The 18,153-nt window shown below is 37.8% G+C and overlaps 1 protein-coding gene across 1 annotated transcript; it reads right to left on the bottom strand.

The window, feature by feature from the left end:
* Positions 1 to 10,484: 10,484 nt before the first annotated feature.
* LOC137243587 (uncharacterized) lies at positions 10,485 to 11,219 on the bottom strand (the record flags this gene model as incomplete). Its single annotated transcript, XM_067771432.1, has 1 exon — positions 10,485 to 11,219. A coding segment is annotated over one exon (735 nt), but the record flags the coding sequence as incomplete, so codon positions are not given.
* Between the last annotated feature and the right edge of the window lie 6,934 nt (positions 11,220 to 18,153).

Raw genomic sequence — 18,153 nt, 5'->3', positions numbered from 1 at the left:
TCCTGGATCGTGAGTGCAACTATAGGGCTGATGAGAAGGCCAGGAGAGGTACGAACGCCTACATACTCAGCACTTTCTATATGCGTGATATAAAGGATAGTTTGGCCCTTTATGATTAACGACGAATAAATCAAGCTGGGTTCACGCACGCCGCTAAATTGAATACCGGGTCCTATGATTATTATTGAGGTGGAAAAATTGAGCAACAAATGTTGTGCTGTCCAACGCATTTTCAGTCAACTGGTTTTTGTTTAATGATAATTCAGAAATATTCAAGAAATAAAGTCGACAGCTATGTTTATTGGCTTTACGCAGTGTGTCGAACCAAGGTAACTGGTAGAGCAAAGGTTAAGGACCGCTTAGTGCATCATAATTTTTCGATTAGTTCTATCAATCTACTATAACCAACCATCACTTTGCCCCCAATATTTGTACAATAAAAACTGTAACCGAACATTACATACTCAGCTGAGAGCTTTGGTGACAAAATAAAGGAAAATCACCATTTAGCAAAATGAACCTAGGGTAACCCTGGAATGTGTTTGTATGACATGTATCAAATGAAAGGTGTTAATGATTATTTAAAACGTAGTTGGCCTTAGTTCTATAGGTGAACGCCTTTTCGAGATATCGCAATAAGGGTGGACCAGGGGTGACTCTAGAATGCGTTTGTACGATATGGGTATCAAATTAATAGTATTAACGAGGGTTTTAAAAGGGAGTAGCCCTTAGTTGTATATGTGAAGGCGTTTTCGAGATATCGACCAAAATGTGGACCAGGGTGACCCAGAACATCTTCTGTCAGATACCGCTAATTTATTTATATAAGTCATACCACGAATAGTATGCCTGCCAAGATTCGAAGGGCTTTTGATTTCGCCGTGCAGAACTTTTTCATTTTCTTCTGCTTAATATGGTAGTTATCACACCCATTTTACAAAGTTTTTTCTAAAGTTATATTTTGCGTCAATAAACCAATCCAATTACCATGTTTCATCTCTTTTTTCATACTTGGTACAGAATTATGGCTTTTTTTCATTTTTCGTAATTTTCGATATCGGAAAAGTGTGCGTGATCATAGTTGGATTTCGGCCATATTTTATACCAAGATAAAGTGACTTCAAAAAAGTACGTGAACTAAGTTTAGTTAAGATATATCGTTTTTTGCGCAAGTTATCGTGTTAACGGCCAAGCGGAAGGACAGACGGTCGACTGTGTATAAAAAATGGGCGTGGCTTCAACCTATTTCGCCCATTTTCACAGAAAACAGTTATCGTCATAGGATCTATGTCCCTACTAAATTTCACAAGGATTGGTAAATTTTTGTACGACTTATGGCATTAAAAGTATTATAGACGCATTTAATGAAAAAGGGCGGAGTTACGCCAATTTTTTTTTTTAAGTGGACGTGTTCGTCATCCGTTTTCGCAAATTTTTTTTAGCACACATATATTAATAGGAGTAATGTGCCTAACAAATTTCATCATGATATTTTCAACGACTGCCAAATTATAGCTTGCAAAACTTTTAAATTACCTTCTTTTAAAAGTGGGCGGTGCCACGCCCATTGTCCAAAATTTTTCCAATTTTCTATTTTGCGTCATAAGGTCAACGCACCTACCAAGTTTCATCGCTTTATCCGTCTTTGGTAATGAATTATCGCACTTTTTCGGTTTTTCTAAATTTTCTATATCGAAAAAGTGGCCGTGGTTGTAGTCCGATTTCGTTCATTTTAAATAGCGATTTGAGATGAGCGCCCAGAAACCTACGTACCAAATTTCATCAAGATACCTCAAAATTTACTCAAGTTATCGTGTTTACAGACGGACGGACGGACATGGCTAAATGAATTTCTTTTTTCACCCAGATCATTTTGATATATAGAAGTCTATATCTATCTCGATTAGTTTATGCCGTTACGGATTACCGTTATGCGAACAAAGTTAATATACTCTGTGAGCTCTGCTCAGCTGAGTATAAAAACTACGCTCACTAGTGTTTAAATTCCCTGCTGGGTGTGCAAGGTGTGGGTATATACGCTGATGACCAATAAAATATGACCAACCTTGTTGTAGGTGAATCGCCTTAGCCGACCACGAACCGCAATAAAGATGAATCTTATCGTAATTTAATGGTTGTAGTCGACTTTTCTGTGGTGCACATAAACACATATACACACACATTTGCATTGGCTTTCGAAATAGTTAGAACAGTCAGTTCGTAAGTAATACAGTAAGGATTTTGCATGAAGTGTTGGTTGGCATTTTTGCCAGCGTCCTAATCGTTGGACAGTTATTTTTTCAAATGCATTTTTTATGCTCTTTGGATTGTGGGCGTATATGCTATTAAATAATTTTTTATTTTACAAATTTTTCGGGCAGGTATTGGGCGTAGTTTTAGTTTGTATAGAGGCATGGAAACTTCGGATAATTGCGTGGTTTGTATAAAGTTTTCCGTTTTATGCACATATGTATGTGACCTTTTCTTTACAGCCTTCAATGCCGGAAGTCCGGGTCGTTTAGCTAAGGAATTCTAATTATTTTTTACCTGGATTTACTAAGCAGGCTCTCAGTTCTTTCTTTATTTTAGTCGAGAAGTATTAAAGCTATCCTTTTCGTTTGCCTCCATATTATATACCGAAGGCCCTGCCATTCAAGTTCATCAAATTTCTCGTTGCTATTACCATTCCTGTGAATCGGAACGCAGACAAGTGTGATGATTGCAGAATTTTGCTGCTGAATTCAGAGTAGTCTAACAGCCGTTGATGGTCTTATCATTATAAAATCGGTGATTTAATTTACTTAAAACTCTGCTTGGCCTTCGGAGTATTTGCAAACCTTCCGCACTCTCATTGTATTCTTAAGCAAGTATCACAGGTCCGCTCATTACCAATTACTACCGCTTTGAATATACTACCTGACTTTGGAAGACGAAAGTTCCAGTATTCCCTACAGAGTCCTGTTATGATCTCATGACAGCTCCGAAGTGATCCCGAAGCGAACCTGGAGGAAATACTTGCAGGGTATCAAAAACCTAAAGCATTCTGGAGAAGGAGTCGTGCTCACTTTACCACAATTGCTAAGACCTCTATGCACTATATGTTAAGTAGCATTGGTTGAGATTAAAAAGACTTAAAATAAGTAAGGAAGGTTAAGTTCGGGTGTAACCGAACATTACATACACAGTTGAGAGCTATGGTGACAACATAAGGGAAAATAATCATGTAGGAAAATGAACCGGGGGCAATCCTGGAATGTGTTTGTATGACATGTGTATCAAATGAAAGGTATTAAAGAGTATTTTATGAGGGAGTGGGCCATAGTTCTATAGGTGGACGCCATTTAGGGATATCGCCATAAAGGTGGACCAGGGGTGACCCTAGAATTTGTTTGTACGATATGGATATCAAATGAAAGGGGTTAATGAACATTTTAAAAGGGAGAGGGCCTTAGTTCTATAGGTGGACGCCTTTTCGAGATATCGCCATTAAGGTGGACCAGGGGTGACTCTAGAATGTGTTTGTACGATATGGGTATCAAATTAAAGGTATAAATGAGTGTCTTAAAAGGGAGTGGTGGTAGTTGTATAGGTGGTCGCCTTTTCGAGATATCGGCATAAAGGTGGACCAGGGGTGACTCTAGAATGCGTTTGTACAATATGGGTATCAAACGAAAGGTGTTAATGAGTATTTTAAAAGAGCGTGGGGCTTAGTTCTATAGATGGACGCCTTTTCGAGATATCGCCATAAAGGTGGACCAGGAGTGAGTCCAGAATGTGTTTGTACAATGTGGGTATCAAATTAAAGGTATTAATGAGGGTTTTAAAAGGGAGTGGTGGTATTTGTATAGGTGGACGCCGTTTCGAGATATCGCCATAAAGGTGGACCAGGGGTGACCCTAGAATTTGTTTGTACGATATGGGTATCATATGAAAGGGGTTAATGAGTATTTCAAAAGGGCGTGGGGCTTAGTTCTATAGATGGACGCCTTTTCGAGATATCGCCATAAAGGTGGACCAGGAGTGAGTCCAGAATGTGTTTGTACAATATCGGTATCAAATTAAAGGTATTAATGTGGGTTTTAAAAGGGAGTGGTGGTAGTTGTTTAGGTGGTCGCCTTTTCGAGATATCGCCATAAAGGTGGACCAGGGGTGACTCTAGAATGTGTTTGTACGATATCAGTATCAAATTAAAGGTATTAATGTGGGTTTCAAAAGGTTGTGGTGGTAGTTGTATAGGTGGTCGCCTTTTAGAGATATCGCCATAAAGGTGGACCAGGGGTGACCCTAGAATGTGTTTGTACTATATCGGTATCAAATTAAAGGTATTAATGTGGCTTTTAAGAGGGAGTGGTGGTAGTTGTATATATGAAGGCGTTTTCCAGATATCGACCAAAATGTGGACCAGGGTGACCCAGAACATCATCTGTTGGATACGGCTAATTTAATTATATATATAATACCACGAACAGTATTCGTGCCAAGATTTCAAGGGTTTTTTATTTCGCCCTGCAGAACTTTTCATTTCATTCTACTTAATAAGGTAGGTGTCACACCCATTTTACAAAGTTTTTTTCTAAAGTTATGTTTTGCGTCAATAAACCAATCCAAATACCATGTTTCATCCCTTTTTTTGTATTTGATATAGAATTATAGCATTTTTTTCGTTTTTGGTAATTTTCGATATCGAAAAAGTGGATTTCGGCCATTTTTTATACCAATACAAAGTGAGTTCAGATAAGTACGTGAACTGAGTTTAGTAAAGATATATTGATTTTTGCTCAAGTTATCGTGTTAACGGCCGAGCGGAAGGACAGACGGTCGACTGTGTATAAAAACTGGGCGTGGCTTCAACCGATTTCGCCCTTTTTCACAGAAATAAGTTATTGTCCAGAATCTAAGCCCCTACGAAATTTCACAAGGATTGGTAAATTTTTGTTCGACTTATGGCATTAAAAGTATCCTAGACAAATTAAATGAAAAAGGGCGGAGCCACGCCCATTTTTAAATTTTCTTTTATTTTTGCATTTTCTTGCACCATATCATTACTGGAGTTGAATGTTGACGTAATTTACTTATATACTGTAAAGATATTAAATTTTTTGTTAAAATTTGACTTTAAAAATTTATTTTTTCAAAAGTGGGCGTGGTCGTTGTCCGATTTTGCTAATTTTTATTAAGCGTATATATAGTAATAAGAGTAACATTCCTGCCAAATTTCATCATGATATCTTCAACGACTGCCAAATTACAGCTTGCAAAATTTTAAATTACCTTCTTTTAAAAGTGGGCGGTGCCACGCCCATTGTCCAAAATTTTACTAATTTTCTATTCAGCGTCATCAGTTCAACTCACCTACCAAGTTTCATCGCTTTACCCGTCTTTGGTAATGAATTATCGCTCTTTTTCGGTTTTTCGAAATTTTCGATATCGAAAAAGTGGGCGTGGTTATAGTCCGATATTGCTCATTTTCAATAGCGATCTGAGATGAGTGCTCAGGAACCTAAATACCAAATGTGATCAGCATACCTCAAAATTTACTCAAGTTATCGTGTTAATGGACAGGCGGACGGACGGACATGGCTCAATCAAATTTTTTTTCGATCCTGATGATTTTGATATATGGAAGTCTATATCTATCTCGATTCCTTTATACCTGTACAACCAACCGTTATCCAATCAAAGTTAATATACTCTGTGAGCTCTGATCAACTGAGTATAAATATAGCGTTTTATAAAACCTCTTACGACGGGAAAAAGAAGGAAGGAGCGGGAGGGTGCCACAAACCAAACCCGTGGAATTGTGGGTTATGTTATCGCGTTGCTGGAGGGGCCGTGGGGAATACTTAGGCCAGCTGGCTCATTGAGACACCACTGAATGAGCTAATGACCTTTCTCCTTTGTTAATATGTATTTGTAAAAGGTTTAACCAATTTTTACGTCTAATGCAGTCTTAAATTTCAGCAGCCAAGTTCCGCTAAAATGCCTGCTAGTACAGACATTCCATGCGTGTTCTGTCTAGATTCGAGCACCTACAGACTACAAATTCCACAGAAGCTGTTCGTTGCGATTTCCATACATTCGCCGAGTACTCACATCAGATAGAATCCTGTTAAAATCCCAATTAATGGACCTAATGAGAGACGGTTAAGTTTGATAAGAAACCTAGTTCGGTTCTCACTTATGCAAGGCCAGGTTTGTCGAGACACTAGACGGTGGGTTCCTGTGCCCATCTCGGATTTACTTTCTACGTAAATGCAGACATGAGGAAAAGTTTGCACTTTTTAAAAAGCAAGAAAGATATGCCGTAAATGAATCACCTCGGTCTGTTTATTGAGCTTCCTCGCTAGCTTAACAGCAACACTGTTTCCAGGTATACAGTTCCCCAGAGGCTAGTTCGTTAAACGACTTTCTGTGGAATTGTAATTAGAAAGTCTCAGAAGCATGAATTCATAAAAGTATATAATTAATGGAGCACGTTTATTGTCTTACAGCCTCCGTACAAATTGGATAACCTGGAGGGATATTACTTAAAGTGACGAATCGGAATAATCACTGAAAATTACACAACCACAAGCCAATGCCTCATGCATATTGGAAAAATTATGTATATTGGAAAAATCTTCGAAAAACGAAAAATGCGACTGAAGATGGCGCAGTTTTTTTCCAAGCCAAATATCTTGGCATGATTATCGATTCCAAATTAAACTGGAAAGTAAAGCGAGAAAGGTGAGATCAAAGAAAACTCTGGAAGCACACTACACCTGCAAAAGAGTTTTCAGAAGGATCCAGGGACTGTCACCGTATATCCATTGATGACATGTACAATACAGTCAGTCGAATCGATAGGAACATATGAAGCTCTTTTCTCTTAGAAGGTGTTAGACAAAAAGAGCAATCAGCATAGGGTTGGGAAAGTGCAAAGGCTACCATGCCTGCGAATGCCAGGCGCAGTGAGCAGCGTATATCAGGTAGGATTAAACGCAATCCTTCACTTAATGCCTCTACGAGTGTTTGTACAGGGATTGGTCGCGAAAGGGAGTCTACGACTAAAGGAAACGAACATGTAAAAATCAACCAAATACGGGCACGCGACTATATAAGTTGACATGGAAAGGGGACGATTAAATAGCATCATTGCTAACATAACTTTGACATTGACTGTATAATGGCGGTTGTAGATTTAAAACTGCAGAAAATAAAATATTCTTCAGGGAGGCATGGTGGAAGGCCTGAACCGTGGTAAGGGTATTACAATCTAAGAAGCCGGCTTGAAAATGGATATGCAACTAAAGCTGGAATGTAATCAAAGCATTTGCAGCTCAATAAACCGTACTCGAGGTCTATGCCATAGAGAGATCAGCCAGACTGCTCCGGCTTAACTAAGGTTAGTGGTTAGCTGTCCTGGTAGGGGAAGCTCACTAGGGAAAGCTCACTGCTACAGGACAATACCGTCCCAGAAGTGTAACGATCTGCTGCCAGGAGAAATTTATTGTTCTCCAAGGCTTGGTGACTTTTGGCGTCATACACACCCTGCGCCACTGCACATGCATACATATTTACATATATACTTAAATTTTTAAATATGCATTGTGTGCTTTCTGTTCTATTGAAATTGCGATGTAAATGCATGTGCGAAAATGGCCACCTGAGAAATCAGACAAAATGACTGTCGCAAATTGAAGGAACATTCGCTGAGACGTTGAAGTCATTGGCGCTATTGTGCTACCATGGCAAGCAAGCAGAAAGCGCGCGATACTGATTAGAGTGAGAGTGAAAGAGTGTCAATTGAATGTATGTATATGAATTTATGACAAAGAAGGGAATTGCTTAAATATGCTATGTACCTACTCATAATAGCTATTATTGTTGTTTCCGCTACATGACTCCCACAAAAAATGAAAAACCGTAGAACGTTCTTTGGAATTGAACTTTGCTTTTCACCGCAAACGAACTCAACTTACTTTCGCTTTATGCAATTGTATGTTATTATTGCAGCAATATTATTTGTTGTTGTTGTCGCTTATTGCTTTGCAAAAGAAGAGTAACATATTGAACTGAAATTGAATATTATTTAGCAAAGGAACAAGCAAAAAAAACCACGCAAAGGAAGCACTTGGTGAGCTGCCGTGTTACAAAGGATTGAACGAACATAAAAAACTTTTTGCTCTGAATGTACGTCTATTCAAGTATTGTGATCTGTGTGCTGATGCTCGTGAGAAAACATGCAACTGTTTGCTTTAAACTGCAACAAAGCAATCGCTTGCTATCTTGACTCAAAGGAAGTGCACCCTCATTGCGTGTTTTTTGTTAGAGACTTCAAAAGCGGCACGGTTTTCATGTGCAGAGTGTATAAGGATTATATCTATATTCGCTACTGTTCAATAACAATTTTAATACTCCTGAAAAGGTGATAGAGACGGAGAAACATAAATATTCATAACACAAGGATTTTAATAGATACCAATATTAAGATGGATAAAAAAGCTTAAAGGGAAAGGGGTCCCTTACACTGAGTGGGATAAAACAGACGGATGATGATTTGACCTGCCTGGGTTCTCCCAGCTTGCGTCAGTTATCTCATAGCAGGACTGACTATCGTTGAGTGTTATCTCCTATTAAATTTTTCATTCACCCATTCCATTGTAACCAGAGACGGATTAAAGATTTACGAGGCCCGATACTAAAATGAATAAAAACTGTTATAATTATTTTTATAATTTATTCTCGCAAATATTTTTTCTTTGGTACTTATATATTAGAAACTATAAATTATTATACAATTAAAAATATTTTTTTCGTGATTTTTCTATGGCAAAGTCACTTATCAAATCATCAAAATCAATCGATCGAAGTAAACCAACTTCAATGCTTAACCTCATCAATGCGGACAACCGTTCATCTAACATAGTTGATCGATACATATTTTTTATTATGTTTAAAACCGAGAATGACCTTTCAGATTCGCCGTTTGCTATTGGAATCGTAACCAAAATCCTGTAAACGGTGTAGATATTCGGGAATACTTCTATTATGTTAACATTTACAATCCAATTAAGAACTTGCAAAGGGCACAGAATTTGTTTTATTTCGTTATTTAAATTTTCTGCTCTATTAGAGAAAAAACCTTTTGGCTGTAGTTTCAAGCGGGGTACAAACTGTGTGAGCTCTAATAATACAAATCATCCGAATAAACTTTTATCAAATTTGTTGCTTTAGTTTCCAACAATTCATCTGATGTTATGAAAAAACTAAATAAGTTGATAATATGATCGTACGCTTCACTTCGTTTTTGCAACTCGGCAACAAGTTTATCTATAATAATATAAAATGTATTTATTCTAAAATTATCAGTCGCACTTAAACTATCGACTTGTAGGCATCCTTGTCGTAAAATTACGAGTGATTTTTCTTTTATTACAAGCAGAATGTTCTTGATTTACGAAATCATTCAATTGTTTGGCTTCTTGCTCAATATCAGAAAATGTATCACGCAAATCTTGAACAAAATCTACTAATGACAGTAGCATGTTATTAGCAGAGATTAAGTTTACATTAACTTTTTGAAGATATTGACTAGTCGCTTTAAATCAGAAAATCGCCATAAAAAATTCTCAATCTTAACTATATGATTCAGTAAAGCTAAAGCTTCTTGTCGTGTGTGACGTTTTTGATTAACATCATTTGCTTATATTTCTAAAGCCCCGTAAATACCATTATAATTTTTTACTATAAGTTTCGATGGTGTTTTTGTGGTAATCTAAGGCGCCAAATACACGACACGAACATTTCCGCGAACATTCCCGTTATGTCATGTTTCTGCGACCTTTTCTGTCTTGTATGGTGGTGTTTGCCAGTTCGCGCAAATGTTCGCCAAAAATCAAAATATTTTAATTTATGGCGAACATTTGCGCGAACTGTTCGTGCGTGTATGGCGAAATAGCTCATAATCGTAGTAATTTCTGAACGGAACAGACGTGCGCGGAAAAGTAAAATGGACAATAAAAAATTTCTGAGTGAATTTATTGAAATGTATAAATCTTTGTCATCATTGTGGCAAGTAAAAAGCAAAGATTATTGTAATAGAATTAAAAAGAAAATAATGATTATGCGACTTTAATCGAAAAATTAAAAGAAGTAGATCCTGATGCCACAAAGGATACAGTTATAAAAAAAATAAGTAGTTTGCGGGCGCAATACCGGCGTGAATCAAAAAAAAAGAGAGATAGTTTGAAGTCTGGTGCTGGTGCTGAGGATGAATATGTTCCTACTCTTTGGTGCTATGATTTCCTATGCTTTTTGAAAGATCAAGAAGAACCTTTGGCAGGCGTTACCACAAAGCAGGATGAAAATACAAACACATTTGAGGTAAGAAAAAAGTCAAAATTTTATTGTTTCTTTTTTTTTTGTGAACACAAACATTCATTTTGTTTTTATTCCGTAAATGATTCACTTTCTTATATTTAATACATTGTTCTGCCACGGAACTACTCCCACTGTATTAAAATAATAAAATATTTTTCTCGAGTAGTTTTTGCTAAATTGGATGCATTCTTTGCACTTGAAGCTTGAAGAGCTGTAAGTCCATGGTCATTATGCCAATCGGCGTATTCTATCGCTCCGGGATCTGTTTCTTCAACATCGAATCCACCTTCAAAATACGTCTCCTCATTTTGCCTCCGTAAAAAGTTATGCAAGTAGCAACAGGTTAACACAATTTTCGTGACTTTTTCTGGTGATAAATTAATAGTTTGTAGGAGAATTCTAAATCTTGATGCTAAAATGCCAAAACAGTTTTCAACAATTCTTCTCGCCCGAGAAAGCCTGTAGTTAAACATTATTTCTTCTTCCTTGAGTGTGTTGTGGCTAAATGGCTTCATGATGTTTTCTAACAGGGGAAAAGCATCGTCAGCTACGAATACAAATGGTAGTTTTTCTTCGCAGTTTGGAAGCGGCTGAGGGTCAGGAATTTTCAATATTTTATTTTTTAGAGATGAAAAAAATTTTGTTTCGCTAAAAAGACCGGCATCAGACGCTCTTCCATTTGTGCCAACATCCACCATCAAAAATTCGTAATTAGCATTAACCACTGCCATTAAAATGATGGAAAAGTTTTTTTTATAATTATAATAAAAAGATCCAGATCCAGGTGGCTTTGTTATATTGACATGTTTTCCATCAATTGCGCCTATACAATTTGGGAAGTTCCAGCGTGCATCAAAATTTTTCGCTTCTACCTTCCAATCTTTTTCTGTTTGTGGAAGCTGAAAAGTAATGAAAAACTTATAAATCTTTCTTTTTAGGAATTCACTGTTCGACCAAGCAAAAGAAAAGCTTCTGAAGAAGATAAACTTATTAAAATTGCATGCGAGAGACTTGCCTATAGCCGCGAACCCACAGAAGGTGACTCCTTGGCTCAATCGTGCGCTTCGCAATATAGTGAAATGGAGGCCTCCCAGAAAACGATTCCGCGAAAAATCATATCAGATGTTTTATTTCAAGGTTGCTTGGGAGCATTGGAATTTAGACACGCGATTGAAATCCAAAATGTTTTTAACCTAAGTCAAATATTAACACCAAATGTCATTCCGCAATACCCAATGCGCACGTCTACGCAACTTAACTACGCGGTGCCCCAACACATGCAGAATTATACAATAAGAGTTCCAACTCCTTTAAGTAGCGGCTCGTCCATAAACAGTAGTAGAATGTCACCTCAAGTCACACAAAATGTACGAATCGTTGAAGATACATCATCCATTAATTCGAGCTCGGTAGAAAACTTAAAAAATTTTTTTTGCATCGTTTGAAACGGACGAATAATTTATTTTTATTTTTACTTCAAAAAACCAATAATTTTCAGACACACATATGTACACATGAATTTTTTCTTGTTTAGTCGAAAACAAATAATTTAATCAATAATAATTACCTTAATAAAATCTTTCAATTGACTTATTATGGCATCACAAGTCTCTGTAACTATTTTCCCAATCGTTTGGGACGCAATTGCTGTCAAAAATTTTAAGTCTTCAAAGCTATTGCCACTAGCTAGAAAGCGCAAAGTTGAAGCAAGGTGGTGATGAGGGGGAATCGCTTCTCTCATTATTGTATCCCATTTCGTTATGAGTGGCAAAATTTTTTGTAAAAGTTGATCAAATGTTGCCTTGCTCATACGAACGTAATTTTTAAAATCATTTTGTGACGTGAATTCCAGTTCTTTAATAAGCTCACTTTGTCCAAGAACTGTTCGTTTTTTAAACCATTATTTGCACCAAATTCTTTTTTTGCGATCTTCTCTCTTTTTTTTTACGCTTAATTGCCACAGCGAGCAATATTGCTGCAGCACAATTGTTGTCCGTATTCATCGCTGTCTGAAAGAGAACTAATGTTCGGCCAAAAGTGGGGCCGGGGCTATAGCCCCTGCTAGCCCCTCCTTTAATCCGCCCCTGCCTGTAAACGCGATAGTACGACCGCCTTAGCATAAGTAACATATTTAGAAGTCATTGTTGTTTTTTTTTATAATTTGAGTTTATAAATATTCAAGAATTGTTTGTATTATGACTTGCAATAATAACTTTCTAGTGTTTGAGCACGTTCGGTTATTTACAACAAATAAATGTGGCAGTCACAAATATCCCATTGGATTAACGGTTAAAGTATTATTGGCTTAAGTAGAAGTAACTTATACCTACTATGTTGAAGGACTAAACAAATTTTGCTGCAGGCGATACTAATATATACGATTCAATAGAAAATGAGTTATTATTTGTTTTGCTGTTTAAGATGACTTGGTGGCCCTTTGGTGTCGTGGTAGCGTGCTCCGCCTATACCAACGATTGCCAATAGGAAGACAAGCTCGGCTTATATCTCCGCTATTTTTTTATACTCAGTTGAGCAGAGCTCACAGAGTATATTATGTTTGATTGGATAACGGTTGGTTGTACATATATAAAGGAATCGAGATAGATATAGACTTCCATATATCAAAATAATCAGGATCGAAAAAAAATTTGATTGAGCCATGTCCGTCCGTCTGTTAACACGATAACTTGAGTAAATTTTGAGGTATCTTGATCAAATTTGGTATGTAGGTTCCTGAGCACTCATCTCAGATCGCTATTTAAAATGAACGATATCGGACTATAACCACGCCCACTTTTTCGATATCGAAAATTTCGAAAAACCGAAAAAGTGCGATAATTCATTACCAAAGACAGATAAAGTGACGAAACTTGAGTTGAATTTGTGACGCAGAATAGAAAATTAGTAAAATTTTGGACAATGGGCGTGGCACCGCCCACTTTTAAAAGAAGGTAATTTAAAACTTTTGCAAGCTGTAATTTGTCAGTCGTTGAAGATATCATGATGAAATTCGGCAGGGACGTTACTCCTATTACTATATGTACGCCTAATAAAAATTAGCAAAATCGGAGAAGGACCACGCCCACTTTAAAAAAAAAATTTTTTTAAAGTAAAATTTTAACAAAAAATTTAATATCTTTACAGTATATAAGTAAATTATGTCAACATTCAACTCCAGTAATGATATGGTGCAACAAAATACAAAAATAAAAGAAAATTTCAAAATGGGCGTGGCTCCGCCCATTTTCATTTAATTTGTCTAGGATACTTTTAACGCCATAAGTCGAACAAAAATTAACCAATTCTTTTGAAATTTAGTAAGGGTATATATTTTATGATGTTAACTGTTTTCTGTGAAAACGGGCGAAATTGGTTGATGCCACGCCCAGTTTTTATACACAGTCGTTCGTCTGTCCTTCCGCATGGCCGTTAACACGATAACTTGAGCACAAATCGACATATCTTTAATGAACTTAGTTCACGTACTTACTTGAACTCACTTTATCTTGGTATGAAAAATGAACGAAATCCGACTATGACCACGCCCACTTTTTCGATATCGAAAATTACGAAAAATGAAAAAAATGCATAATTCTATACCAAATACGAAAAAAGGGATGAAACATGGTGAGGTAATTGGATTGGTTTATTGACGCGAATTGTAACTTTAGAAAAAACTTTATAAAATGGGTGTGACATCTACCATATTAAGTAGAAGAAAATATAAAAGTTCTGCAGGGCGAAATAAAAAACCCTTAAAATCTTGGCAGGTATTATATATATAAATAAATTAGCGGTATCCAACAGATGATGTTCTGGGTCACCCTGGTCCACATTTTGGTCGATATCTGGAAAACGCTTTCACATATAAAACTACCACCACTCCCTTTTAAACCTCTCATTAATACCTTTAATTTGACACCCATATCGTACAAACACATTCTAGAGTCACCCCTGGTCCACCTTTATGGCGATATTTCGAAACGGCAGTCCACCTATAGAACTAAGGCCCAATCCCTTTTAAAACCCTCACTATTACCTTTAATTTGATACCCATATCGTACAAACACATTCTAGAGTCACCCCTGGTCCACCTTTATGGCGATATCTCGAAACGGCGTCAACCTATAGAACTAAGGCCCACTTCCTTTTAAAATACTCATTAACACCATTCGTTTGATGCCCATATTGTACAAACAAATTCTAGGGTCACCCCTGGTCCACCTTTGTGGCGATATCTCGAAACGGCGTCCACCTATGGAACTAAGGATTACTCCCTTTTACAATACTCATTAACACCTTTCTTTTGATACCCATATTGTACAAACAAATTCTAGGGTCACCCCTGGTCCACCTTTGTGGCGATATCTCGAAAAGGGGACCACCTATACAACTACCACCACTACCTTTTAAAACCCTCATTAATCCCTTTAATTTGATACCCATATCGTACAACCAAATTCTAGGGTCACACCTGGTCCACCTTTATGGTGATATCTCGAAACGGCGTCCACCTGTGGAACTAAGCATCACTCCCTTTTAAAATACTCATTAACACCTTTCTTTTGATATCCATATTGTACCAACAAATTCTAGGGTCACCCCTGGTCCACCTTTACGGCGATATCTCGAAACGGCGTCCATCTATGGAACTAAGGATTACTCCCTTTTAAACTACTCATTAATATCTTTCGTTTGATACCCATATTGTACAAACGCATTCTAGGGTCACACCTGGTCCACCTTTATGGCGATTTCTCGAAACGGCGTCCACCTGTGGAACTAAGCATCACTCCCTTTTAAAATACTCATTAACACCTTTCTTTTGATACCCGTATTGTACAAACAAATTCTAGGGTCACCCCTGGTCCACCTTTGTGGCAATATCTCGAAACGGCGTCCACCAATGGAACTAAGGATTACTCCTTTTTAAAATACTCATTAACACCTTTCATTTGATACCCATATCGTACAAACGCATTCTAGAGTCACCCCTGGTCCACCTTTATGGCGATATCTCGAAAAGGGGACCACCTATACAACTACCACCACTACCTTTTAAAACCCTCATTAATACCTTTAATTTGATACCCATATCGTACAACCAAATTCTAGGGTCACACCTGGTCCACCTTTATGGCGATATCTCGAAACGGCGTCCACCTGTGGAACTAAGCATCACTCCCTTTTAAAATACTCATTAACACCTTTCTTTTGATACCCATATTGTACCAACAAATTCTAGGGTCACCCCTGGTCCACCTTTATGGCGATATCTCGAAACGGCGTCCACCTATGGAACTAAGGATTACTCCCTTTTAACTACTCATTAATATCTTTCGTTTGATACCCATATTGTACAAACGCATTCTAGGGTCACCCCTGGTCCACCTTTATGGCGATATCTCGAAACGGCGTCCACCTATGGAACTAAGTATTACTCCCTTTTAAAATACTCATTAACACCTTTCTTTTGATACCCATATTGTACAAACAAATTCTAGGGTCACCCCTGGTCCACCTTTATGGCGATATCTCGAAACGGCGTCCATCTATGGAACTAAGGATTACTCCCTTTTAAACTACTCATTAATATCTTTCGTTTGATACCCATATTGTACAAACGCATTCTAGGGTCACACCTGGTCCACCTTTATGGCGATTTCTCGAAACGGCGTCCACCTGTAGAAATAAGCATCACTCCCTTTTAAAATACTCATTAACACCTTTCTTTTGATACCCATATTGTACAAACAAATTCTAGGGTCACCCCTGGTCCACCTTTATGGCGATATCTCGAAACGGCGTCCACCTATGGAACTAAGGATTACTCCCTTTTAAAATACTCATTCACACCTTTCTTTTGATACCCATATTGTACAAACAAATTCTAGGGTCACCCCTGGTCCACCTTTATGGCGATATCTCGAAACGGCGTCCATCTATGGAACTAAGGATTACTCCCTTTTAAACTACTCATTAATATCTTTCGTTTGATACCCATATTGTACAAACGCATTCTAGGGTCACACCTGGTCCACCTTTATGGCGATTTCTCGAAACGGCGTCCACCTGTGGAACTAAGCATCACTCCCTTTTAAAATACTCATTAACACCTTTCTTTTGATACCCATATTGTACAAACAAATTCTAGGGTCACACCTGGTCCACCTTTATGGCGATTTCTCGAAACGGCGTCCACCTATGGAACTAAGGATTACTCCCTTTTACAATACTCATTAACACCTTTCTTTTGATACCCATATTGTACAAACAAATTCTAGGGTCACCCCTGGTCCACCTTTGTGGCGATATCTCGAAAAGGGGACCACCTATACAACTACCACCACTACCTTTTAAAACCCTCATTAATCCCTTTAATTTGATACCCATATAGTACAACCAAATTCTAGGGTCACACCTGGTCCACCTTTATGGCGATATCTCGAAACGGCGTCCACCTGTGGAACTAAGCATCACTCCCTTTTAAAATACTCATTAACACCTTTCTTTTGATACCCATATTGTACCAACAAATTCTAGGGTCACCCCTGGTCCACCTTTACGGCGATATCTCGAAACGGCGTCCATCTATGGAACTAAGGATTACTCCCTTTTAAACTACTCATTAATATCTTTCGTTTGATACCCATATTGTACAAACGCATTCTAGGGTCACACCTGGTCCACCTTTATGGCGATTTCTCGAAACGGCGTCCACCTGTGGAACTAAGCATCACTCCCTTTTAAAATACTCATTAACACCTTTCTTTTGATACCCATATTGTACAAACAAATTCTAGGGTCACCCCTGGTCCACCTTTGTGGCAATATCTCGAAACGGCGTCCACCAATGGAACTAAGGATTACTCCTTTTTAAAATACTCATTAACACCTTTCATTTGATACCCATATCGTACAAACGCATTCTAGAGTCACCCCTGGTCCACCTTTATGGCGATATCTCGAAAAGGGGACCACCTATACAACTACCACCACTACCTATTAAAACCCTCATTAATACCTTTAATTTGATACCCATATCGTACAACCAAATTCTAGGGTCACACCTGGTCCACCTTTATGGCGATATCTCGAAACGGCGTCCACCTGTGGAACTAAGCATCACTCCCTTTTAAAATACTCATTAACACCTTTCTTTTGATACCCATATTGTACAAACAAAGTCTAGGGTAACACCTGGTCCACCTTTATGGCGATATCTCGAAACGGCGTCCACCTATGGAACTAAGGATTACTCCCTTTTAAAATACTTATTAACACCTTTCTTTTGATACCCATATTGTACAAACAAATTCTAGGGTAACACCTGGTCCACTTTTATGGCGATATCTCGAAACGGCGTTCACCTGTGGAACTAAGCATCACTCCCTTTTAAAATACTCATTAACACCTTGCTTTTGATACCCATATTATACAAGCAAATTCTAGGGTCACCCCTGGTCCACCTTTATGGCGATATCTCGAAACGGCGTCCACCTATGGAACTAAGGATTACTCCCTTTTAAAATACTCATTAACACCTTTCTTTTGATACCCATATTGTACAAACAAATTCTAGGGTCACCCCTGGTCCACTTTTATGGCGATATCCCTAAATGGCGTCCACCTATAGAACTATGGCCCACTCCTTCATAAAATACTCTTTAATGCCTTTCATTTGATACACATGTCATACAAACACATTCCAGGGTTTCCCTCGGTTCATTTTCCTACATGTTTATTTTCCCTTATGTAGTCGCCAAAACTCTCAACTGAGTATGTAATGTT

The sequence above is a fragment of the Eurosta solidaginis genome, chromosome 3, assembly GCF_040869045.1.
Source record: "Eurosta solidaginis isolate ZX-2024a chromosome 3, ASM4086904v1, whole genome shotgun sequence".
In the NCBI taxonomy this organism is placed as follows: domain Eukaryota; kingdom Metazoa; phylum Arthropoda; class Insecta; order Diptera; family Tephritidae; genus Eurosta; species Eurosta solidaginis.
The sequence above is the reverse complement of the archived record's forward strand: the minus strand, read 5'-3'. Positions and strand labels throughout refer to the sequence as shown.